The 27,776-nt window shown below is 36.4% G+C and overlaps 2 protein-coding genes across 6 annotated transcripts in view; one reads left to right on the top strand and one right to left on the bottom strand.

The window, feature by feature from the left end:
- Positions 1–12: 12 nt before the first annotated feature.
- LOC125250677 (tripartite motif-containing protein 16-like) lies at positions 13–3,666 on the bottom strand. Its single transcript, XM_048163388.1, has 6 exons — positions 2,849–3,666; positions 2,434–2,529; positions 2,002–2,235; positions 1,735–1,894; positions 1,537–1,596; positions 13–697 (listed from the first exon to the last, which is right to left on the bottom strand). The coding sequence occupies exons 1-6, from the start codon at positions 3,437–3,439 to the stop codon at positions 165–167; spliced, it is 1,674 nt and encodes a 557-aa protein (XP_048019345.1). The 5' UTR covers positions 3,440–3,666; the 3' UTR covers positions 13–164.
- A 2,751-nt stretch (positions 3,667–6,417) lies between these two features.
- Positions 6,418–27,776, top strand: part of arhgap12a (Rho GTPase activating protein 12a) — a 31,552-nt gene continuing 10,193 nt past the window's right edge. Inside the window, exons 1-4 of one of the 5 annotated variants that reach the window (XM_048163293.1) lie at positions 6,418–6,647; positions 11,381–11,988; positions 24,703–24,960; positions 25,364–25,495. In XM_048163293.1, coding sequence (XP_048019250.1) covers positions 11,455–11,988; positions 24,703–24,960; positions 25,364–25,495 — 924 coding nt within the window. In that variant the 5' untranslated portion in view covers positions 6,418–6,647; positions 11,381–11,454. The remainder of the gene's footprint in view (positions 6,648–11,380; positions 11,989–24,702; positions 24,961–25,363; positions 25,496–27,776) is intronic. The other 4 variants (XM_048163295.1, XM_048163294.1, XM_048163297.1 and 1 more) reach the window with 4 other exon arrangements.

The raw sequence follows: 27,776 nt of genomic DNA on the forward strand, positions 1-27,776 counted from the left end.
AAACACCTCTCATGCATCTAATTTGTTTTATTTGCAAGTGAGTAAATTAAAGCACATTACAAATATTATTTCTCCACATTCATCACATTCATTCATTTTCTACTCTTTTTTAATAAACATCAATTCATCTGATTAATCTCTGTACCATCAATACAGTTAAATTCTCACAGTTTTACTTTTGAAATATGTGATCCAAATGAATCATAAACTCTAAACCCAGGATAGAGAGGCTGAGTGAATGTGGTGTGGACTCTGTGAATGAGGGTCATTGTGTCAGAGACGCTGTAGAAGGACAGAGTTCCTGCACTGTGATCCACATACACTCCTATTCTACACGAGCTGGAAACTTCTACAGGGAGTTTAGTCTTTTTATTGTTGTACCGGAATGAACATGTGGAGGAAGAGCAAAATAATCTCCAAGACTGAATGTTGTGTCCAAAACCACATTTATTTTCCTGTCCCTTCCTGCTGATGCTCCTATATGACACTGATATACCTACCTTACCACTCCACTCAACCTCCCAGTAACAGCGTCCACACACACTCTCTCTACACAACACCTGAAACAAATCATCAAATCTGTCTGGATGATCAGGATACGGCTGAACTGTGTCAGTGTATTCAATCACTCTGTTCCCTTCAGACAGACAAATTCTTTTATTCGCTGAATTTATGTCCACAGTGAACTGACGGAAATCTGATGGAAACAAAACGAATCTACATCAGGAAATAATCATTTGAAATATTAACAGTTGCAAGAGTTTTATTTTCATTTCTTATTTTATTCAACTAAGACTAACAGAGAGGAAATGTAGTGCTACTTGTTGGTGTCAATCAGATTATAAGGGGGTAAATCAATGTAGTTGCAAAACAGCAATATCTGAAATCCTTGTCCTTGTGGGGACATTTTTTGGTCCCCATGAAAACAGCTTATAAATCATACTAAGTGATATTTTTTGAAAATGTAAAAATTCAGAAAGCTGTCTCTCATGGGTAGGTTAGGGTTAGGAGATAAAATATACAGTTTGTACAGTATAAAAATAATTATGTCTATGGAAAGTCCCTATAAAACATGGAAACCCAACATGTGTTTGTGTGTGTGCTTGTTTTTGTGATTTATGAGGACACAAATTTGTATAATGACATGGGTATTACACTGGTATTATGACGTAAACATGAAGAATGGGGACATTTCATGAGTCCTCATATTTAAAATAGATTTAAAAACATACTAAACAATGTTTTAATGTTTTATTAAAAATGTAAAAATGCAGACAGTTTTCTGTGATGGGTTGGTTTAGGGGTAGGGGTGGTGTAGGGGATAGAATGTACAGTTTGTACAGTATAAAACCATTACGCCTTTGGAATGTCCTCACTAAGATAGCAAAACAGACCTGTATGTGTGTGTATATATATATATATATATATATATATATATATATATATATATATATATATATATATATATATATATATATATATGTGTGTGTGTGTGTGTATGTGTGTGTGTGTGTGTGTGTGTGTGTAGAGACTTACATTGTAAAAATTCCTCCCTGGTCTTGAGCTCAGGTGTGGGAAAGATCTTAATGTATGTTACTATGGAATATTAATAAAAATACAGAGAACATTAAATATACATCTATTTTATATTCATTTTTGTACACTTTTCATTCCACATTATATTTCATGATGAATCACTTAAATGTGAGAGTACATAAATGATCCAGTACTTACATTTACCAGATATCTTTTCTATCTCCTCTCTGCAGAAATGCTCCAGTTTCTCTCTCAGATGAGATAGAGATTTACCAACATCATCAAAAGAGAGATGAAAACTGATAGTGATGCTGGGTGAGTCTGTAGATCCAGGAGGAAAAGAGAGAGACTGGAAACTCTACATAGACACAAAGACACAATAAAAACACCAGCTAAAGACAGAAACATTTGATAGAAAACACAATCTCTTCCCTTCTATTGTCCTGTTTGTCATATCTCTGTTACCTGGAGGAAATGGATGTGATGGTCTGTGTGTGAAAACTGCTCCAACTCAGCATCTCTCCTCCTCAGATCATCAATCTCCTGCTCCAGTTGCTCCAGTCGTCCTTCAGCTCGACTCACTGCAGCCTTTTCCTGATCTCTGATCAGCTGTGTCACCTCAGAGCGGCTTCTCTCAATGGAGTGGATCAGCTCAGTAAAGATCCTCTCACTGTCCTCCACTGCTGCCTGTGCAGAGCGCTGTTAGGACACACAGAGAGAGACGCATTAGAATCAGCTCTTACTGGTCCCTCACACAGCCTGTTCCCCACAGTGGGCTTCAGTGGGACTGGAAAGAGCTCCAGCACTGGCTCCTCACTGACTGATTGAGGAGAGTCCTAACTGAGTCTGAAACAGCTCTTCCAGCAGCCAGCAGTTGTTCTTCTGCTCAAAACTCACCTTGTGAGACTCCACAGCCTCTCTCAGATCCTCAAGCTCCTTCAGTTTCTCCTGGATTCTCTTCTGGATTGTTCTCTGTGTCTCCTCTAACTGTCTCTGTTGGGAAAGTGTATTGTTCAGTGTACAGTATGTGTTCGATAATAAAAACAGGTTAATATTTAAATATATCTAAATCAACAGAACATTTGTGTTAACCTTACAAATCAAATTGTTCAAAACTTAGTATCTGACTGCTTTTCCTATACCACCTGCTATGATTTAGATGTTAATTAAATCATATAACAATTTCCAGATTTTTCAGGAGATATTTAGAAAACACATGGCACAGTGTGATAAAAGCAAAACCCTTAATGATAATATGTTCAAATTTATCACATTTCAATTGATATTATATAGTCTCAGTATCAGTTCATACCTGTTTCTCAGTCCTCTCTGCTGCAGCTGATACAGTGTCGTGGTTTTTGTGTTCATCCATTGTACACAGATAACATATACAGTGTTGATCAGAACGACAAAAAATCTCCAGCAGTTTCTCATGTTGAGGGCAGATCATCTCCTGCAGTCGTCCAGTGGCATCCATCAGATTGTGTTTTTTATTTTTGAAGAAACTCTCATGTTGTTCCAGATGATTTTGACAGTAAGAGTTCAGACACACCAGACAGGACTTGATGGCTTTGTTTTTGTCCCCAGTACAGACGTCACACTCCACATCTCCAGATTCAGTGTAACATTGAACAGGACGAGCAGCTTGTAGTTTTGTCTGCTTGAGTTTCTCCACCACTTCAGCCAGCATGGTGTTTTTACCTAAAACAGGTCTTGGAGTGAAGGTCTGTCTGCACTGAGGACAGCTGTAGACTCCCTTCTGATCATCCTGATCCCAGCAGCCTGTAATACAGTTCATACAGTAACTGTGTCCACAGGGAATGGTCACTGGATCCTTCAGTAGATCCAGACAGATTGAACAGTTGAACTGATCCTGAGCCAAAGAAACACTGGATTCTGCCATTTTTCTGCACAAATAGTAACTCACAGACAGTCTTACTGTTAGAAACAATAGCACAAAATTGCTGAATCCCACACCCAGACTGAGCAGGAAGTGATGAGTTTCACTTTTACTGAACTGATAGTAGGAGTGGGCGGGTGCTAACAGAGGGAGAAAGAATGGAAAGAGAAAACTGGTAGACGTCTCAACTAAGTTACAATCTAACGCTCTGCTGCCCTCTATTGGACACAAATAATAATTTTGCACCATCAACACTGTTATTGAACTTAACTGAATCAACACTGAACAAACTGCAGTTAACAGCTCCTTTACAGCAGAATTTGAATTTGTCCCATATTTGAAGTTTGCATCATTGATCATTATTTCCCTGTTTATCAATGTAAAGCTGCTTTGAAACAATCTGTATTGTATAAAGCGCTGTAAAAATAAAGGTGAATTGACTGTTCACTAACTGTCTCTGTTATGATCACCGTCTGTCCTGTCACTTCCCGGACTACATTCCCCATAATCCTCTCTGCCAATCACCTGCACTCACTCCACCAATCACTTCACTAATCACCACACCCAGCTGCAGCACATTAACAGGACTATAAAAGACTTTCACTCACACCACCTCACCGCGAAGTCTTGTTTCCTCAGTGTACAATTCCAAGCGTTATTGCCCTGTTTACCTGTTTGTTACTGTTCCTGCCTGATTCCTGTTTTACGACCCATTGCTGCCTGTCTTGATCCTTGCCTGTACCCTGACTACGACTCTGCCTGTTCTTTATTGCTCCTGTTTGTTCCTGCCTGTACAACCACGCTCACTGTAAATAAAAGCTTGCACATGGATCTCTGTCTGAGTCCCACTCCGTTACAGTCTCATCACATGACAATTTATACAATTATATTTATGCAAATCTTATATAATTTTAAACTTGTTTGTTGCTTTATAACTGCTGCGTGATTGCCATCTGATTACCATGTAATAGACTGATTACTTGTCAAGGTCTATTAGAAAAAGTTTAAAACAACATTTAGGATCTTTGTAAGTGTGAAATGATGAGAGTAAGGGAAGAATGAAACAGCATTAACACAAACTTAAACGTTCGGTCATTTTAGACAGAAAAAAACCAGGCTACTTAGGCCTAATCAGAATACAAAACTTTTATGGCAGTGGCTAATGTGATCACAATCAATCAATCAATCAATCAATCAATCAATCAATCAATCAATCGTGGACTTGATTAGAAAAGGCTAAATGGTCGTAAAAATAATCAAACTTGTGTTGTTTGCGGTGGAATGAATGGGATAAATGCAAAAATACGAAAATATGCTACAGAGAATTTTTTGTGTATACAATCTACAAATTATCCACGATGCAGAAAAAGTGCAAAGCAATGAAGGGGTGACACTAGGCCTATAAAATATCAAGAGTGCAAAATAGACAGACCAGTCTTATCTTAGGCTATGTTCATAAATTATATACATTGTGTAAGGTCAAGGTCAAGGTAAACTTTATTGTCCCACAAGGGGAAATTCATATGGTCATTCATTCATTACGTGCCCTTATCACAACATATTCTTCAAAAACAAAAAAGAAAACATAACACATAATACACAAACAGTCTATAAATAGAACAATAAAGACAAAAAGAAGTAATACTACAAAAAATGAAAAATTACAATACAAAATACAAAATTACAAATACAGAATTATAATCCAACATTTAACATTAAAATATATAATATTAACAGGTAACTAAAACTATAATAACTTACGATGTGCTTGATCATTATACAATCTGATCGCTATGGGGACAAATGATTTATTATACCTTTCTGTTCTAATTCTCTGTTGTAAAATTCTACCAGTTGACCTATTACTTCTCATGAATTTATGATATAGAGGGTGAGTAGGGTCATTAAGAATTTGGTCAGTCTTCTCAGTTAATGAATAAAACAATTAAGTTGGACCAACATAAAAAAGAGACGACAACAAAAACAAAAAACATTTGACAAAGTTAGACATAGGCCTATGGAGTAAATTAATTTAGGTAAAACAATAAGCTAATTGTTAGCATTAGATAATGTATTAACTGAACTAACAATTAGCAATACATTTATTACAGTATTTATTAATCTTTGTTTATGTTAGTTAATAAAAATAAAACATTGTTAGTTCACAGTGCATTTACTAATGTTAACATGTAACCTTATTGAAAAGTGTTACCTTAATTTGACCTATACCAACTAAATTGTGTTGACCCAAATAAACTGATCTATTTTGAATTAACTCAATGAAATTGTTTGTAAAAACTTTTTTCAATCAAATTAAGTAAAGGTAATGAATTAATTTTTGAGTGCAGGTAGAGAATGAAAGTCTGGAGGTTTAGGGAGAAGTCACATGTGTCTGACCATTGTGCTCTTAAGATATCTTAATGGAAAGCCTGTGGCTGTGATTGATCTACTGCAATGAGACTCAATTGTAACTTTTATTTATTCCTGAAAAATATCACTTTAAATCTCACCTGTGTGACAGATTAACCTCTCAAATTAAATTTAATTTTCTCATTTAATTCAGTGAACAATTATTAACAATTTATTATTACAAAATCATACAATATTTACATTCATAACACATACTTTACTATTTATTTGTATCTTCATTCAATTAGCCTAAAAGGCTTGTTGAAAAGTCACTGTTGAATCCACTTGGTTTGAATAATGTTTAATATTTTAATAGAAAGTAGAACCCCTAAATCCACTGAATGTTTGATCTGTTTTGAGTTAGAAATACAAATGATAACAATGAAATGCAATGAAACCATTTAAATGAGCAACTCATTAGGCTATGTCTGATTGAAGGAAACACAACAAAATGTCTGTCGTGCGTCTAATTTGTTTTTATTTTACATTATTTTAGAATTACAATTCTGTGAGTTTTCGAGAATTCTGTCTATTGCCTCACGGTGGCATCAGTGTCCCGTCGAAGGTCCCTCCTGAGTCCAAGTGATGTTCTCCGACACCGGCCCGTCAGGAGCGCGTGGGAGCGGAGAGGCGGGAGTGCGCTTGTGGGGAAAGTGGGCGCGAGCGTGCCGGAGGAGTTCGCTCGCGCCGCGGCTCAGGAACAAGGAACTTCGACGCTCAACTCCCCAGCAAGTCCAATGAGCCGTCAATTTAGTCTGTTTCTTTGGCTATAGCCCCCGAAACACCTGGAATATCTCTTCAGGTACGTTAATCTGTCGGTAATCTGTGAAAATAGGTACAATGATGGGTGTTTCATCTTGTTTTACTGATTTTTTTAAACGTGTTAGCAGGTTAGCAGGTAGGAATGAGAGCGAACCTGTTTCCTCAGGTCAGCTGAACTCTTCTCTTCTGAACTCTTCTTTTCTGAGTAAACTGATTTATACAGACATGAACACTGAATTAAATGAGAAAATTTAATTTAATTTTATTTGAGAGGTTAATCTGTCACACAGGTGAGATTTAAAGTGTGTCTCTCACCTGAGGGAAGGGATTTCACCTGACCTCAGATTATTTAAGATCTTCACTTTAGCGTCATTCTGTTTTTAATAACTATTTTTTATTAAAATACATTTTTCACGTTTATAGATTTTTTTCGTCATTTGGTTATATTTGATTGGAAAAGTTGATTGCGTGAAATTTGACATTGATGTGTCATTGTTTGAAGTGTGTAACATTAAATGACATAATGCTACATTTATGCCATACACCGAGGAAAATGACAAGGAAATTGCAAATTGTGTGTCATATATTGGGGGAAATGATATTTGGCAAACGTTAAACGCTAGTTTACATATTCTGCCATGTAGTTTAACACTTAGTTTAAACGGCCTTTCCTGCAAATCCCGGATTAAAATCTGTATGACAGCACTTTAGATTGTTGTCATGTTGACAGCAGGGCAGTATGTGTGAAAGATTGTGTTTGAGATATGAGGTTTCTGTGTGTGGGCGGAGCTTCTGTCACATGCTTTGCTCGTACATTGTCTTGTTAAACTTTTTGTGCATTATTTATCTATTCAATTAACTGAAACGTTTGCTGTTTTGCTGCTTACTGGCATTTCTGTCTTTCATTCACTACAGTTTCCCATGACAGATGTGTCTGTGTTTAATGCGAGAAAAGGCCCTGAAACGTGAATGAAACGTTTTGGTCTTCTAGTCCAAAAAGATGAAAGAAAGCTTTGATCTTTCTCTAGGATTCCAAGGTCATGGAAATCTTGGAAAGTCATGTGGAAATTAGCAAAACCATCAAAAGTGTCTCATATAGGGATTATATATTTTTCTAGCTATGCTTGGTTCAAAAATATTTTATGGCTTGAAATTGCTTTGTTTAGCACTATTATTATAATTATTAAATATAAAAAAAATCCTTATTCAATAATCATGAATTACTGGGAAGTCATGGAAAAAGTCATATTTATTTTGGTCAAAAGAATTAGGAATTTTTTTTTTTTTTAAATGTCTTTTATTTATCTCTGTGCAACCCAACAAAATCCCATTCTCAGACACTTCACCGCAGGATTTACTCTTACTGATGTCATCATCACTCATTGGATCAGGCTTGTGTTCAGTAGGCCAGTGTTTAGCTGCTGTGTTCAGCGGTCTCTGGTAAAGTGTTAGTTCACAAAAAAAAAAAAAAAAAATCTGTCATAAACACATGAACACAATGAAGTGCTTTGTTTCCGCTAAAAACACAATTTACCACTTTATTTACAAAATATTATTCTCTAATGCGTTCACGAGAGCACCATGATGTGTGTGTGTTGTGTTGACACGAAAATGTCTCATATTTTGTACATTTCTATAATATTAGAGATTAAAATTAACAACAGAGCCTAAACTATTATATTCAACCGCTATTTATTTTCAAATAATTACACAAAAAAACTTAGTTGCACATAACATAGTTTTCATAAACACGTCTTCATGACGGATTTATTCAAATGTACATATATAATTAACAGTAAATAAGCTCCTCTTGACTGAACATTGAATAATTTTCCTGAGGTAAATGCAAGGTTAAGTGAAATTGTTCATAAATTGTTCACAAATTGTTTTATCGACATCTTTTAATGGTTGAAATACTGAGCAAAAACATAAGTTAAAACATAAGTTGTACTGTATGTTTCAACATACCTTCTGATGTTCATGCATTTTTTTTTGTAACTTGTACTAAGCGTTTGTTTTGGGGAAAAACTGCAGATGTGTCAACCTTGGCTTGATTGGTGATTTAAATATAGCCTGCTTTAACATAGCTATTTTTTTAAACTATTAATGCGTTATTATCGTCTTAAATTCGACAACCCTAAATTCAGCACAAGGTTCTTCACACACAGTATGAAACATGTTTTTTTTCCCGCACCCTTTTGATTGACAGGATATAATCAGCCTGAACATTGGCTGTTTTTGAACGATTGCCCGATGGCCAATAGTGAAAATAATTGCTTTTATCGGCCGATACCAATTATTGCCCGATACATCGTTTCAGCTGAAGTTGAAAACACTATCATTGCAAGCATTAAGCACATGTAGATACTTTAAACATCATATCAGTGCTGTGAGTCCTTGCTAAAGATGTTGTGTGTGGTAAAAATCACTACTGCACATTTGTGCAACTACTAAGTCACCTAGATGTTTAAGTTCATACATAAAAAACTTTTAGCCCTTAAGACATGAATAGTGCTTTTGACAAATATGTTTAGTGTGATATTAATATGTGTAATATTGTCATGTTTAGCATAGGTGAATGTATGTTGGTGTGTGTTTGGTGTCACCTGTAGAAAATCACTGAAAAAGTACAATTATTATGTGACTTTAATCGTGTCTCAGTAGTCAGGATGAGTTGCACAAGTCAGTCACCTGAGTCAGGATGTTTGCTGTGTGCTGAAGTTCATATGCCCTGAAGCAAATTCCTCTTTGTTTCAAAATCCTGGTTTCTCTGCTTTCTCCATGATGGTAGTTTTCACTGTAGTGTTGCTATGAACTCTTTGGAGTTTATTTGATTCATGTCTTTATTTGTGCACTTTACACTGTAAAGTGCACAAATAAAGACATGAACATAATACTGTGCATTAAAATGTTACTGGATGAGAAATTATAGGTTAAATTTGCTGGTCTATATAGAAAGGTGGTAATGGAGGCGGTCATGTGATTAGCTGTTGAAGTGAAAGATGTCTTAAGAATATACTGAATATACATTGGCCAAAATATTGAACTCACAATTTTTTGTAAATGGTTTTTAATTATTGTTTATTTGCTTACATCATTTGGTTATCAGCTTAACTATTATTATGCATCCTAAATATTATACATCCTAAATGTGACCCGTGCTGGCATAATGAGTCGGAATGTGCACAGGCTAATTTCAAGATACAGGCAACCCAGGTGAAAAAAAGTACACTTCTATAATATACCTAAAGTGCTCTATTTTCGTGCACTAATTTTGTACTTAATATACTAAAAATTCTTCTTTAGTGCTAATTGAGATAATCTTAAGAACATCTAAGTGTACTCAACTGTGCTATTTTGAGACACCATGAAATATGAACTTAAATGTGCTTTTATTATAATATCTGTATTTAAAAAATGTGTTTAGATACCACTTATAGTACATTTGAACCCATAGTGTACACATTTTAGTTCATATTTCATGGTGTCTCAAAATAGCATAGTTGAGTACACTTTGATGTTCTTAAGATTATCTTAATTAGCACTAAAGAAGAATTTTTAGTTTATTAAGTACAAAATTAGTGTGCGAAAATAAAGCACTTTAAGTACATTATTGAAATGTACTTTTTTTCACCTAGGAAAACAAGTGAAAAATGTCAATTTTGGTCAAATTTGAGGTTTTCACAAAAATGAGTTCATTAAGCCCTCGTCTAGCGATCTCAATGCTCAAAATAGCAATTAAACATCTAAAAGTATCTTTATTTGTACATTTTCTGATGATGTAAACCGATCTTACTTACGCTGACTGACAGATCTGAAGTGTGTGCACAAAGACGCCATGATCCTACACATATACACAGAATTACAGTATTTCAAAAAATCTGTCTTGGCGAGTATTCATGCAAATATTATCTGTTATGTCTTAAGTGAACGTTTGGTTAAATGTTGGTGGAAAAACTAAAAACTATTAGATCTGTGTGATACAGTAGGCCTTAATAGATAGGCTTTCTGTTTCATTAATGTCCATCAAACAATTGTGGAATCATGGAAAAAAAGTTGAATATTCCTATAAGATATGGGTTTTGACTTGGTTTGTGACAAATTTGGTGGTATTACCAGGGATTTTAAGGTATGTTTGCTAGGTGATTTTGTTTTGGAAGCTTCAGAAAACTTTAACTCGATTTTTCAAATGGACTTTGCTGACTCTGTCAACTTCAAACAGGTGTAGATCAGTCACTTTTAGTCAGATTACAACAAATCATAAATAATTTTAAAGATTTTTTACTCATTATTGAAAATTTGCTCATTGTGACTCATTTTACCAGCACAGGTCGCAAATTCGCATTTCCTTTCTTTAATCCAAATGTTTCAAATTATGTCTTAGTAATGCTGTTTTAATTGGTAATCATTGTTTTTCTCCTTAGTTTTGTTTACCACCCTGTTAGTATTTTGAAATATCAATTGAATTAACAAAACAAAGCCAGATCTTTAATGACATATTTAAGGAAGTTAGACATTATCAGTAAGACATTATTTTCGGTGGGAAAACTTTTTAAATTCATTTTCATTTCATTTTTATTTATAAAAATGTTTATTATCAAAGATGAAACTGAATGACAGTTGCCTGATCAAGTATTTATTTGTCATTCTTCAGTCATTTACCATACCAATGACTTGACTTGGCTATCGCAAAACATTTCACATACTTATACAGACATCAGTCATGGATATTTCTGATAAAATGTTGTCTGTCTCTCTCCCTTTCTCCTGCAGCTGATTCCACATCGACCCACCGCACCCCACCATGCTCCTCTCCTCCTGCTATTGACCTTTGACCTCTGGCAGTGATGGCAGAACGCTCGGTGGCTCCAGGTCAGACGTACATAGAGGTGGAGTACGACTATGAGTACAAATCCAAGGACCGTTTGATCACCATTAAACAGGGGGAAAGTTATCTTCTTGTTAAGAAGACCAATGATGACTGGTGGCAGGTGCGCAAGGACGAGGCCAGTAAACCCTTCTATGTCCCAGCACAGTATGTGCGAGAGGTGCGACGGGCTCTCATGCCCCCTCCTAAACCCCTCAGTGCAGCCTGCCGAGGCGGGACTGGACCCATTCGACCATCTGGCCTGGAAATCCAGCGGCCAGATGAGAACAAAAAGAGCCCTTCTCCCTCTCCCTCCAGCAGTGCTTTAATGCCCCCCAGGGATGATAGAAGTAGCCCCGGCAGCCCGACGGGACAAATAAACACTTTATCTGGCTCGCTTCCTCATTCCAGAGCAGAGTCCCCAAGTCGCATAGTGGATGGAGAGCGGGATAAGAACCGGAATGATTCAGAATCAGGGGATGATCTCAGCAGCGGTTCCACTGATAACCTACAGGTGAGAATCACTTGTATACCCACCCATCTTTCCAAAAAGTCAACATTCCTATCTCTTAAGCCCCTTTAAACAATTTAGATTAATCAAATTAACAAAATATCTGTTTTTTGAACGTCGATTTAATAAAATTTGTCACATTTTTATAATCAGTTTCATGCACGCAAACACCTAAACATGTTCATTCCTAAACACATTCCTGTATGACATGGTGTTGGACTGCTGTTTAGCCTGTTTACTCATCAGTTTTTTTTTTTATGTGGTTATGTGAAGTCATCTCTCTCTCTCACAGTCACACTCCCTCCTTTCTCTGAAGTTTTTTTTTTCATTGTCTCCTCCCACTGTTTTTCTGTCTTTTCCTCCTGCTGTGTCATCACAGCATTTCTGCTAAACAGCAAATGTTTGATGTTGTGTCATCATGGCATGTGTAGGACGGCGTGAATGCTTTATTTTAAGTGCTTTCCTTTACTCACACACCTACACTACCATTTAAAGGGTCAGTAAGATTTTGTTTGTTTAAATTAGTTCTTTTATTAAGCAAGTATGTGTTATTGATCACACCCCTAACCCCATTATACATTATTTTCAGTATTAAAGTTTAATTGTAGCCTATCATTAACCTCTACAAACTTTCATTTCGTCCCACACGCTTAACATGTAAATATAAATAAGGCATTGGATCACTTGCACAGCCGCGTCTCTCTCATGCGTTCTGGAAGCAAACAGGTTGAAAAAATAATAGAAAAGTGTAGGTTGTGAATGAATGATTTTCTTTTAAAGCACTTGTATATAACTGGATATCCTGGTGCTCTGCAATGCAGCAGCAGGACACTTTTGATTGATTTGTTTGGATAGGTTTTTATTACCTAATATTGCTTTCCCACTCTCTTTTTTGGAAAGAATTATGAAAAGAAGACAAAAATGCGAGCTGCCACAAAATATGCGGAGTTTACGTGATTTTGCATTGAATTCTGCGATTGCAGAATCGCAAAATCCTGGAGGGACTGTTTGGGATATGACCCTCTCTGTATTTATTCCAACCTTATTTCCATAATCCACTGTCTGTACACATCAGAAATCCTCAAACCAAAATAATGGTCTTGGCATCATAATTTCAGTAGTTTACAAACGAGGGCCACAAGGGAGTGACAATCGTCCTGTGAAAGATCTAGAGAAAAACTGTAAATAATAAGAAAATAATTAAATTAGATTAAAATAAATAAATGAATAAAATAATAATAATAATAATAATAATAATGATTTGTTAATTATTAATCTATTAAATAGATTAAATTAGTTCAAAGTACATATATATATATATATATATATATATATATATATATATATTTGATGAATATAAATAAATAAATAGTTACATTACAGTTAAATAAAGTGAGTAGAACATACATACATACATATATAAAATGTAACTTAATATTAACTAATTTTGGATTTATAATATACATTTTCAGTGTATAAATTGGATTTTTATAAAGATAGATGCCTTTTATATTTTAAAATGGGGGTCCCTCACATGAGGATGATCACATTCAGGGGTCCGTGGCATCTAAAAAATTGAAAACCACTGGTCTACAGTATATTATAGGTAAAGACTCTGAAACTCAGCAAGGTGTGTTCTGTGCAAATGTGTCTGTTAATGTATGTGACCAAAGGTCACTTGCAGGGACGTGGAGAATTTTTTGAACTACTGTACATACAGTACTACATAGAGAGAGAGAGAAAGAGAGAGAGAGAGAGAGAGTTTGATGGAAGACGGAGATGAAAACGCTCAGTCTGTAGTTCCTTCCATCATCTGTGCGTTTGAACAGAACAGTTGTCTTTATTATGTTCATATGAAGATTTGCTTAATCTCTGAGAACAGAGGGGAGAGTGAGAGAGTGTTTGGGTCGGGATGTTCAGCATGATGTGACGGTGTTGAATGGGAGGGGGTGAGGAGAGTGTTGCTCTGTGTTTGTGTGCGTGCTTTTGTGTATTAGCGCACTGCACTAGCGTCCTGCATCCAGCCCAGTTCAGAGCTGCTTGCTGCCGCGTCTCCCATTATAGGATATTCTGCACTGAGCAGCACTGCAGAGAGACATCATGTACCCAGAGGAACCGGTAAGGCGCACACACACCTCCATTTACAATATGCATGAATGCACATACACTCACACATGCACAAATGCTGAATTTACCACAACTACACTTAAAAATAGTTAGAAAGTGCATTCTCTCTGCTTTTCCTTTTTCTTGTTTCTTTCTTTGCTGAAACATATATGTGACCCTGGACCACAAAACTAGTCATAAGGGTCTTTTTTTTTTTTAAATTGAGATTTATACATCATCTGAATTAAATAAACTTTCCATTGATGTATGGTTTGTTAGGATAGAACAATATTTGGCCGAGATGCAACTATTTGAAAATCTGGAATCTGAGGGTGCAAAATCGCCTTTAAAGTTGTCCTTAGCAAATAGCAATACATTTTTAATATATATATTTGCGGTAGGAAATTTACAAAATATCTTCATGGAACATGATCTTTACTTAATATCCTAATGATTTTTGCCATAAAAGAAAAATCAATAATTTTGACCCATACAATGTATTATTGACTATTGCTACAAATATACCTGTGTGGCTTATGACTGGTTTTGTGGTCCAGGGTCAAATATAAATAAAGGAATAATTCATCCAAAAAAAATGACAGTTCTGTCATTGTTTACTCACTCTTGTGTGTTTTACACCTGTATTTATGTCTTCTATGGAAGATATTTTGAAAAATGTCTTGGTATATTTTGGCTGTGACAGTGAAATATCCTGATAATGTCAAACTATTATAATTCTTCAAAATTTCTTCTTTTGTGTTCCACAGAAGAAAGTTGTACAGGTGTGGGATTTTTATTTCTGAGTGAATTTTCTCTTTGGTTAATGGCACATCGACAATTTATGTTTTTTGATACACTCTAGCCAATAAAATGAATTTGAGCTTGCATGTGCAACACAGACGTTCACACAGGTTGTTCTGTACACATCCACACACAAACAGCAGTTGTTTTCAGAGGGAAAAAAAAATGGAGCTGGAACATGATGTGCTTATTGTCTTGAGTTACTGTAACATGCTGATGTGACCAGGATGTGCATGTGTGTGATGTGTATTGCTGTATTACATAAGCTCTGCTACATAACAGTTTAGTGGACAGCTGGCCTGAGAATCACACACAGACTCTACATCAAGAATACACAATTTAAGAAAGCAAACGCTCAGCATATACATCTCTGCACAAGCAGGCTAACACACACAATAGCAGGCTTTGGCACTTGTGTGTGTGTGTGTGTGTGTGTGTTTTAATTTGTCTTTGCATTTTACACAACTGTAATTGATTGTAAAAAAAAAAAAAAGATTCCTGATTCCTCTGCCCTGATGCAGATGAAACGCATAAGCTGTTTTAATCTGTTTGCTCTGTCGACCGAATCTCAGTGTTCAACTGTTCCATGGGCCTATTGCTCTGTAGCTTACATAATACTATAATGCTAATACTGCAGGGTAGCTACTGTTAATACACTTCACTGTAAACATGGATCACTTATCACTGCTGCAAAAGCTTTATTTAACCTCACTGTGCTGGTTGTAAAAAAAAAATATTTTAATATAATTCCCTGATATAAGCATACAAATAAATGGCATTCTAATGCTAATTTCTCTTCTCCTTTTAGAAGGCTGCTGTGAGCTTATGGTTTAATCTTATGTATCCCTTCACTGGTTTGTACTTAAACCTTCTTATGACTCAGTTGATTGGATTCAGTGCTTGATGTGAATGCTGAGTTTGAGAGTGTTTCTAATAACTGGTGTTGTATTATGTTTTAACATCGGATTTTTGTAGTCTCAGCCACAGACTCTGTCTCAGCTGATGAATATTGGAGTCAAAAATGGCAAGAACCACAAGCTTCATTGGCATTACAATTGAATGAGATATTGAAATGGCCAATATGGCTGGTCTAGTGAAGTATATCTCACCTTCTAAATTAAATAATCAATCTGGAAAGTCAGCGCCTGATCTTTTATGTGAAACTTGCACTTAGCTTTTGTACTTGTACATTGGCTGGGCCAGAAAATATAGCTGGGACATTTTTTTTTTTTGTGTGTGCGTGTGTGCGTTATTTGAGGGTAAGAAGCATCATTTATTATACTATTCATGTCAGATTTTATTGCTGATTTGAAATATGTTTTTGAAATGTGAGTTTGGCTAGTAGTTTGAGATTTCAGTGTTTCCCCATTCAGTTATATAGGAGATATACTTGCTGCCCTGAAAATGACTGATTTTGTACTTGATAGCCGTTAAGTGAACTGAGTGAGTTTTAGCGCTTTTTTTTTTTTTTAATACTCTGCTTTGTACTCGTTCTTTGTGGCGCCGGGGCATTTTATGACATTATTGAGTATTATGCAACATCTTTCCCAAAGGTTTTTCACATAGTAGTCTACACCTTGGGCTATATTTTCAGTACATTCTCTCTGATTTTAACCTGTCATCAAATCTTGCTGCTTCTAAGGCGACAGTACTTATACTCATATTCAGAACAAACTTGTGACACACTTGCATAGACAGTACTGTTTAGGTTCAAAGGTCACTTTCTCTTTCTCGCGTACTGTTTAGCTTCAAGGGTCACTCTAAGGAGGATTGCACTGCATAATCTGTCCTATCATCCTAAGCACAGAGGACACATACTTGCAGGATTATTCTGAATAAACTGAGGAGCTCTCTAGGACTAGTCAGACTTGTGTGTGTGTGTGTGTGTGTGTCTGTGGGGTGTATAAATTGCCACAGAGGGTCTATTTACACAACAAACACAGAAGAAAACTCTGTGTTAATTACCCAGTGATGACTCTTACGTGATTGAATGAGTGAAGCAACTCAAAAATGATTCACTCAGACATTATTAGATTACCAGATTAATATGTCTCTCTCTCTCTCTAGCTGATGCATGATGGGATGCTTTGGTCCTGGTGTGTGGCATGGAGCTGGACTGGCTGTAGATATTTCAGTGTGATTTGTGACTGTTTTACTCTAATTCTAAGGTGTTATTCAAATGCTTTTCTTCCATCCATGCCCTCTCTCTCTCTCTCTTGCTCTGTCTCGCTCCCTTATAATTGCTTTTTCTTCTTTTGAAGTCTCTTTCTTTGATTCCCTCGTTCTTTTGTGTTTTTGGTTGCGTGCCTATTAGAGAGCGGCACAGAAATGCACTCATCTGTGTCTTTAGGGCATGTTTGCACACAGTGTTCTGCTGATTTGAGGTGCCAAGTCTCCTCATGTCAGAAACAGAGTGGCGTAGTGGAATGAGGGTGAAATTACGACAATATGAAGTTAAAAACAATGGAAGAAATTTAGTTGTAAAGAGAGAGGGAGAAAGGAAGTCTCAAGTTTCAAAATGCTCTTCCTTATTTTAGTATGTTTCATGTTTCCTTTTATATGTTAATTTCTAACTTGTTTTAGTTAGTCACCCCTTTACCATTTACCATGTTTGTCAGTTACTGATCACTCAATTTAATATTATTTTCTTTTCATTTTTTTTTTCAGCATAGCTGTAAATACTTTAGCAGTACAAATGTGCAAATATTTGCCATGGCAATAAGAGTTATAATAGGGATAGAAAGGCTAAGAGAGGGAGTTATAGAGGTATAGAAAGAGAAACGGGGAGATATAAAGGAGAATGGAATGAAGGCTGCAAGAGGTAGAGGCAAAGAGAGGGAGAAATGGAGGTAGCTTTGTGCTCTTCTTTATTCCAGGGATTCTGTTCTGACATGCTACAAGAACACTTACACTTCCTCATTCCAGCACTCACAATGTCTTGTTCACAGTCCTGCTTGAACACCCTCATGCTCACGTACTCATAAAGGCACATTAAAGGTGCAATAGGTGATTCTCTACAGAAACATTTTTGTTGTACTGGTTGAATTCCTCCTCATATCCTGATAGGAATCACTATGTTAAATGGTCTAAATGTATTTTTATAAATATATATCATCTGTGGAAGGCGTAGGACCATAAAATGATTACCCATCATTATATTCGGTCCAAATTAAATAATACAATGTCCTAACTGCCTGTCAACATATGTTTTTAAATACCCTCGAACACCTGTTAGGGCAGACATCATGCGTCATCAGCACGTTTCATGCTATGCAGAGTTTATGTAGACAGACGTCCGTCACGGAGCACCGCAAACAAACAGCAGCCACCTTTTACAGTTCCTAGCAAATCAAAACAACGAGCTTATTCACGCCATAACTACCGTAATTTAGAGATGTGCTGCATCCCAATTCACCTACTTAGACTATACAAACGTTAAAGTTTATACCGTTTGTGTGAAGAAAAAGTACATACTTTTGAGTGTGTAGCAGAAGAGTATGCAAGCTTTGGGACATACTACTTTGTCATAATTGCATCTTTAACGGACGCTCTGTCGCTTGGTTATGTGCAACCTGCCACCGTTTAATCTGCCCTTTCTATCATCTTGTCACAGTTAAAATTCTCCACATTCAATTAAATTTAATTTCCTACCATTTCAGAAAGAAATGTAGTCGCACTAATGTAGTTGATCTGCCAGTCATGGGTCTTTCAAGCAGAGAACTCTTCATTTTTGCACAATGATGCATTTAGAAGTTAATGACCAAATGCATCATTATAAAAGTTCACAATGTTGTTGCAAATGGAATATAATGTGAATAACATTTAATAAATATCTTTTCGTCAGGTTAGATACTGATTATTAATCACTCAAATCCGCTCTGCTTAACTGTCGATCTCGCACATCCGTCATCCGGGTATCCTTGGAATATTTATTTCAACATACTACGATTTGGGGGACACTAATTCTAATTTCAAATAATATTTAGAACAGATGATGGGCCCTATTTTAACGATCTAAACGCAAAGTGTAAAGCGCACGGCGCAGGTGCACTCAGGGCGTGTCCAAATCCACTTTTGCTATTTTAACGACGGAAAAACGGTCCGTGTGCCGGGGCGCATTTTTGAAATGGGTTGTCCCTATTCTCTTAATGAGTAATGGGCGTAACGTTCAATAAACCAATCAAAGTGTCATCTCCCATTCCCTTTAAGAGCGAGATGCGCTCGCGCCATGGCGGATTGCTATTTACATGGCGTACACGCGATGAGTCAGTTAATATATATATATATGTGTGTGTATTGGCACGATTGTTCAATTAATTAGCCAATTTCGTTCATCATTATAAGTAGTAATAGGCTGAATTGAAAATAGGTAGCCTAATTCTAATACACACAATGACTATTCATCATTACATTTTTATATTTATGTAGCCTACACAATAATATTCTTTTACACTGTAATCCTTTTGTTTTTAATATTTGGCATGTTTGTGTGATGCGCATCCCTGTGTGTAATAAGCAAAGTCAACGCGCACTGTGGACGCGCCCAGAGGCGTAGTTTCTACCAACGCGCTCTAACAAAAAAATATTGCGCCATTGACTTTAGACTTTAGACCAGGTTTGAGTTGGTCTATGGCGCCGTCTATTTTCAGCTCCTTAAAATAGCAATGCGCCGGCAATGCGCCTGAACACACCTCTTTTTTAGACCAGCACGCCCATGGGCGCACTAACTGGCGCAAATGCATTTACTAATTTAAGGACATGGCGCTGAACGGGAAAACGCGAACGGCCCCGGACGCAAACTAGCAAACACACTTGCGCTGCGCCTTGCGTCGCATTGCGCCGGGTGTATTATAGGGCCCAGTATGCGAATTGGGAAGCAGCATTGGAAACCTGTGTTCTGATCAGAGCTGTTCACATCCTCAGACTCGGAATTATGCGTATCCATGTCAATAGTATCAACACCAAAATGAATCTGCAGAAGTTAGGTACAAGATCTCTAAGTTGTTTACATTCATTATTATTGTAATGTTTTTTGCTTTGAGACATGAGGTAGTTTAACACCATCTATTGTGACGCTTTGCTGAGAGCAGTTGTGTGTGTGCCTTCATGTGTTTTGGAGGAGGCGTGGCTCTGAAGGGAGGGTGGGATGTTATGATTTGAAAGCTAGCTCGCTATTGCTAGCCTCTCTGAAAATGTCCTATCGCACCTTTAAGGTACATGCTTATACTGTGTTGTCTATAACCAATATTTTGCCAACTGTACAATTCTCATTGCTGTACCCAATTCTTATTTTGGCTCTAATTGTAAATAAATCACAAAATGTCCACTTGGAGCTTGTCGTCATACTAGCATTTCCTATGCTGCTACTAAATGTAAGAAATTATAACATACTTAGTTTGCAGTATGAATTTAATGTTTAAAGACTGGGTATATTAAATTACTACAGAGACAATACTTCTTTATTTTGTTATTTCCTCTCTGGTTTCATGCAAAAACAAACCTACAGCCCCATTTTTTTTTTTTTTACTTCAATGAGTGACCAAATAAAAGATGCATTCATGCACCAGAAGTGCTTCACGATGGTGACTACGCCTTACAATGATGAAACTTCAGCCAATCAGGCAAAGGCACAGATCAGCTGTTCAGCAGGGGTGTGAATATCAGTCAATCAGAGATGGGCACATTTTAGGAAGACGTAATCAAATAATTTTGTAATGTAAGGCCCATTGATTATCATGAGAGATGTCATGTTTGATATGTCATCTGAAAGCCAAGGCCCCTGCCCTAAATCACGAGGATCCACAGACATACAGGGTGAGCATTACGCCCCCTGCTGGCTGTTTCTACAAGTCTCTTATCATCCAGCTGGTTTCTTGGGTACTCACCCATCTAATAAATAATAGTGCTTTGAATTATCAAGAGCAGGCTTGTTGTTTGAAGTTTAAACAACACTTTGCTTCTCTGTTGATATGCTTTTTATTGACTAGCCTTTGTGTTTGCGATAATTTATGTTTATATATTGCTTGTTTTGTTTTTTTAGATTCAATTGTTGTCATTGTGATGCATGTTTTTGTCTACTGATCTTTATTCTGTGAATTTGAAATGCTTTATTGGTGAGTTTCCATAGTGGAAACTAGTTGTATGTTTTTATTTTTTGCCCTAGGCTTTTCATGTACTATCATTCATCTTTCATTCATACACATTCAGTGGTTTGTTTCCACAACAAATACATTTTTATTATTATTATTATTTTTTTTTTTACATTTCACACTTTAGGCAATTACATAATCCCACCCCCAGCACATGAGAGACTGGGTAATTGGTTCTAGTTTCATTAAGGGATTTGCTGCTAGCAGTATTAGCACCAGTTCTGAGTTGTGTGACATTGTTAGCATTCATACTTTTTTTATACTGCTTATATTCCCATAACTACTTGCTGTTTATCCTATGATTATACTTAATGAAAATTGTACCAAATATTTTGATCATAAACTGTTCTGTGCACAAAAAAAAAAAAAAGAAACTTGGATTTTGTGGTGTTGTCTTGGCCAATATGTCATCACTACTATGAGCCTGTTGGCCCCAGCAGGCTGAAATTAGTGTTTATGGTTGTTAATTATGATTTAACTCTTGCACATACACACACTATGCACAACTCTTTTTCTATGACACAGATTTGCATTCATTTTCATTGTTTTTTGTTTTTTACAGTAAGTGGGAATGTTGTTAAGAAGTTTTACATTATCGTTGTGATCACATGATCATTTTTGGGGTATTGTGTGTAGGTTCTCAATGCTACTTTGGGATTTGACCTTAAAAATCTTACTTGATTTAATCATACCACACCATTAGCGTGTGTTTGTGCGCTTCAGGCCGACTCTTTAATCTGATGACGTTATCCTCTGTGTGGCTTAAACTGTTAAGTGCCATCCTGGTTCACTATGCACACGTTCATGTGAGCTCATTACCTTATTTCAGACAGTGCAGTGATGCATGATTTGGCTCTGGAGGGTAGAATCTGACTGGACTGGTTCACTTCACATGCATTATAATTTGCATTATAGTAAAACCGCCAATAGCTTTGCAAAATAATCAAAAGATCTTTCTCTCTCTCTCTCTCTCACACACTTTCTCTAATGTGCTTAGTCATAATTAAATTACCCATGAAGCTGTTGTATAACAGATTTGATTGAATGACAAGCAATGGAGTTCGGACACAATTGTTCACCGCCTCTCTCCCTCCATCTGTCTCTGTTTCAGTATTTTGTAAGGATAGAGGTTTGTCATAAATTCTCACCTTTTATTCAGTGCTTTTTACTCTATGGCGTTCCTCATTATCCAGATTATTTTGTTTAAACAACCTTTTATCTATTGCAAATCTAATCTTGTTAAGAGGCCTGGTGGTAAAGTAAGCGAACATTCAGATGCGTGTTGTAAGGGTCTGGAATGTCGTTGTGCAGGTTCTTCTATAAATAGTTTCAGGTATGAATGACAGTCTTTCCCTCTCTCTCTAATCTATCCCCTCTGTTTCCCCTCTTTGACTTTTACTCTATTGTTCTAGTCTCATAATATCCGTCATGTAGCAATAGAAAAAAAAATTCTATTCTAATCAGTTTCTGTGAGCATTAGGTATACACAGAAATTTTGGCTGCTGCAGATACCATTCATTTCCGTTTCCATTCAAGAGAAAAAATGTGGCAAAAATCTGAAAACTTTAACAGGCCGGATAACAGGAACTATGACATGGTGAAAAATCAGTGTGCCTATGATTTATGTCATGTAATACATGTAATACATTGTTTTTCTATACAGTTGCCATTTTTTATTAACAATATTTAAAAACTTGTTGGAGCCAATGTGCAAATGTGATGTCACACTAATTTAAGGAAGAGAAATTACTTTTTTTTCCACAGTTTTATTTATATATGTGTATAATATACAGTATATATTAGGGCTGCTTGGGTATAGGAAAAATCATAATGATTATTTTGGTCAATAATGAAATCATGCTTCTTTAACATGATTATTGGCAGGTTATATGATCAAAGTTTTATTTCATGATATGAGTAATTTATATATCAGTGAAATTTCACAGTTATTGGTACTTCAGCAAAAACTAATGCTAGGTTAACTAATGTAAGACAAAGGTCCTTAAATAGTTACAGAAAATAACTAAACGGTCAGCAATACAATAACAACAAAGAAACTTATTACAAACAAAACCATCAAATAAATACAACAGAACAAAAATACAAATTAAATAAACAGTGCTTTAGGTTTTTCAGGTAGGTGTACTAACAGTGGTATTCAGATAAGTAACAGACAACAGAAATTAATGATAAGAATTAATAATCTTTATTAAAACTACAAAAATTATTCATTCAAGAGCAGCGAGTGATTTTATCTTTGTCTTTTGTTGTTTGATTAACATTAATAACTGCAGCAGATTTATTAGGCTGCTGTCACTTTAAAAGCTGCACAGATCCAATATACTGTTATACATGCATTTTTTTTCTCAAATGTTTATATTCATTTAAGATATAACCAGCTGTGTTTATGAGGATACTCGGCAAAATGGCATTTTGACATTTTTGTGTGTAGGCGCATATCCGAAGCCCACAGTATACCACAGCACACTTTGCTTATGCGCATTCTGCCCCGTCTCAGAGCATGTGCACAGAAAGCCACCTAAGGAAAAAAAGTATCTTGCAGTTTAATGCGCTTTTAATAACACTGTTTAATATCAGGCACATGCTGCAGTTTACCAACAGTAGACTGCATTTTACAACACACTTATTCTGCTGATTTGGATGTAAAGATTGGCTTTGGAAGGAACAAAAGCGCACCACTGTAAAGGAAAGGATGTTGTGCTGGGTGGAATGCGGCAGTGGCACAATAATCATTTTACCTTGATTCATCTTGTTTTCATAATTGATGGAAGCCAAAATCAAAATTGAAAAATCAATTGATTAATCGCACAGCCCTAGTGTGTGTGTATATATATATATATATATATATATATATATATATATATATATATATATCTATATATATATATATATCTATATATATATCTATATATATATATATCTATCCAAACTGTATATTTAGGGCACAGTGATTCGCATAGGATTTTTGCTTCACTGTGAACCGAGGTGTTAAAAACACTGGATCATAAGCTGCTCGCATTAACCCAGAGCTGTTTTTAGGCATGGGCAAACTAGGTGGTTGCATAGGGTGTCATCATCTGAGGGGGCGGCAGTGTTCAGGGGCGCTGTAACTCTGAGGATTGATTCACTCTAGGGCTTTTTACACTGTGCTTAACCCCGGGTTATCGTCGTTCTAAACACCTCGGGTAAAGGAGCGTTTCACACTTGTACTTTAGATGCGGGGTTATGAAACCCTGCTCTGGAGCAGGGTTAGCACCACTTTTGCAGTGTTACCTCCGCACCGTGGTGCCAAACTTGTACAGTGTGAAACGGTGCAGTGTTAGAATGTTACAACTAGATGCTTAGCATCCGATAACCAATCATGTACCTTATATTCACGTGTTTTGTGCAGTCACGGAAACACAGCGTGATGTTTAAACAATCGTTTCTGCATATGACAGGAAAAATGTCAAACGGAGATGGAAAACGTGATAATTGGAGTGAAGAAGAAACTGTCATTCTTATCTTTTATAGTTCGAAAAGTTGAAAAAAAAACCTGCGTGCTGCGTTTGTCCAGACAGTGACACTGACACCACAAATATGAATGACCCAGGGTTAAATATTATATATTTAATATCTGTCTCTCTCTCTTATTATGCAGACTTTAGGTTCAGGGCAGGGCAGGCCTGACTCTCCTGTCTACACAAACTTGCAGGAGCTGAAGATCACTCAGTCATCTACCCCTCCACTGCCGTCTTCCTCTCCACTCCACACCTTTGGCGACTGGGAGACTCACAAAGACCAGAATGGCAGACACTTCTACTACAACCGCAGCACGCAGGAGAGGACCTGGAAACCACCACGGGCACGGGATAGTCTCACCAGGAAAGAGGGGAAACAAGACATGACTGACACTGAGGTACACACCTTTAGATTAGACACTTTACAACTGATGGTGATGCATGCACGCACGCACACACACACACATATGCATTGTCACTTTTATCATTTTATATCATATCATCGTATGTGGCTCGCAAAAGGTAAAGAACAACTCCATCAGGGACAAAATATCCTCTGTGGCCTTGGGAAATGCATGATGGGCTAGCTAAACTCTTTCTTTACCTGCTGTATGTTTATATGCATGCAAAGCATTCTGGGTAACTGAGTTTCTCTTATCTGGTGGGTGAAGGGTTGCTTGACTGATTAATTTCTCGTCTCTCTATTCCTTGTTTGCATCTCTGAAATAACTTTTTCACTTTCTTTTTCTCTCTCATCTTCATTTCTACTCGTTTTGCTTTTTTGTGATTGGCTGGGTGAAGGTTCTGTCATCGGAGGAAAACTGTCTGAGCAGCCAATCAGACAGCCAGTACGGTTCGCCCCCTAGAGGCTGGTCTGAAGAAATGGATGAGCATGGACACACTCTGTATGTGTCTGACTATACTAGTGAGAAGGTACAGACAAACTCGGTGTGTTTATGCTTGTGTGACCATTTTTTTCTTACAGATCTCACTAATGTAGAAACTACTAACTTCTTTCATCAATAACTGGCTTGTTTAATACCTTTTTTTTTTTTTTAAATGGCCACACTTGTTTTTCTTCATTTGTATGGTTTAACATACTGTATGACGGGTTATAACTAGGGCTGGGCGGTATGACGATATATATCGTTACCACAATTTTCTATATCGTACGGTGACCGGGAGGGGACATGTTCGGTTCACTTAGTTTTGTCGTGGCCACGACATATAAACTAGTGGGAACGTGATATGTCGTGGCCACAAGATATTAATTTCAAACTTTATTTAATGATAATGAACATTTATCCATCCCATCTCACAGCCTTTTAATCTGATCGTGTCTTTATTATAATAATAATAATAATTATTATTATTATTATTATGCCTATAAAGCCTAAATAAAATGATGAACAAAATTAAGTTTTTGTCTAGGCTTTATCAGTGAATGGATTTTTTTTTTTAGCTTAAATATTCTTTTAACAACCAATTAATAATAATAAATTATTCGAACTTCATTCAAATTCTGTCACGGGCATGAGGGTCTACAAATGATAACAGACGCTCATTTATCCTATCTTCACGGCTACAATACAGTCATAAAGTCACATTTTATTGGCATGATCTGGCATTTAAAGTATTTACAAAATATAGCTAACAACATAATATAGGCCTACAGAAAGGATACACGAAATGAAGGGTAAAATAAAGCAAATAGGACTACATAACAATGAATAAAAAATTTAACCAATAATGATAGCCTAATAATAATAATAAATAATGTAAAAATATGAAATAAAAAATTTAACAATCAGTGAATGGATTTAAAAGATTGGATGTGATAAAAATATACATGGCATATTCTAATATTTATTGATAAACTTCTAATATTTATTGATAAACATTCGAATGCTGCTGTAGGCATCGCACACAACACAATAGGCAACATGTTAATAATCACTTCTTAATTCCGCGCTTTTTCTTAATTAAAAATAAATATTATTATAATCTTATCCATTTCTGATAGTTCCAGATTGCTATGGTAGCGCAGATTGTTTACACATTTAACTCGTGGCCATGAGAAATAGATGTCGTTCCCTCAACATAATGAAGTCGTGGCCACAAGAAAAATATCTCTTTTCCTCACCATATGATCTCGAGGCCACGGCTTTACATCGCGTGGCCACGAGATCGTTTTGTTGAGGTAACAACATCCTTATGTTGTGGCCACGCGATGTAAAGTCATGGCCTCGAGATCATATGGTGAGGGAACGACTTATCACGTTCCCACGAGTTTATATGTCGTGGCCACGACAAAACTAACTGAACCGAACATGTCCCCTCCCGGTCACCGTAATATCGAGTACATTGCGGTATATAAATATATAGCACTATTGACACTTCAGAGTGTTGAAATGCATAAATGAGAATATAAAGAGTGGGACAAGAGTTAAAAGCACAATATATCTTGAAAAGGATATAAATATTTTTCTATTAATCTATTAGTCTGAGTTTACATTGCTCATATCTATTTTGACATGCCATATTTGTCCCGTGCTAGTTATCACTAGACCTATGTCAACTGCAATTTTGAGAGTGAATCCCGCATTTATATTTATGTCACTTCTGAAATTTAGCAGCGTGTAACTGGCCATCGGCCCTCTTAGCAGAGCGAATGACGAGGCCGCACACTGCAAGCGTAACATCAAGCAAAGTTCCTTGGCAGCATTCTTAACATTTCTCACAGCGCATGTCCTGTGCAATGAAGACAGTGAATGTCCTTGTAAATTGCTTCAACCTCTCCAAAGTTTATGAAATGTGTGAGGAATTGGAATCGGGTGTTTCTAAAACACACAGCGTCATCGTGCATCTGCGGTTAAAAACGAAGCTCAGAATCGATTTTGAAATTCTCAGAAATGACCCTGAATCTTTGGAGAGAATCGCAATGTATCTTTTTTTCCCTCTCCCACCCCTAGCTGACACCAGGACTCAGTTGTTTAAAAAATAAAAAGACATGAAATGACATGTATAGCTAAAAACAATAGGATTATTTTCACTCGTCAATCATTTTTTTTAGTTTTACGATTTAACCAAACTTTGTATAAAGATGATTCTCAGCTATGTGAAAGCTATAACAGAGTGAAGTGATTTACCATTTTACTTAACATGTAAAATGGTAAATCAGTGGGTAGTCCCATTCTATACAATGTATCTATAC

Source organism: Megalobrama amblycephala, linkage group LG17 (genome assembly GCF_018812025.1).
Source record: "Megalobrama amblycephala isolate DHTTF-2021 linkage group LG17, ASM1881202v1, whole genome shotgun sequence".
NCBI lineage: Eukaryota > Metazoa > Chordata > Actinopteri > Cypriniformes > Xenocyprididae > Megalobrama > Megalobrama amblycephala.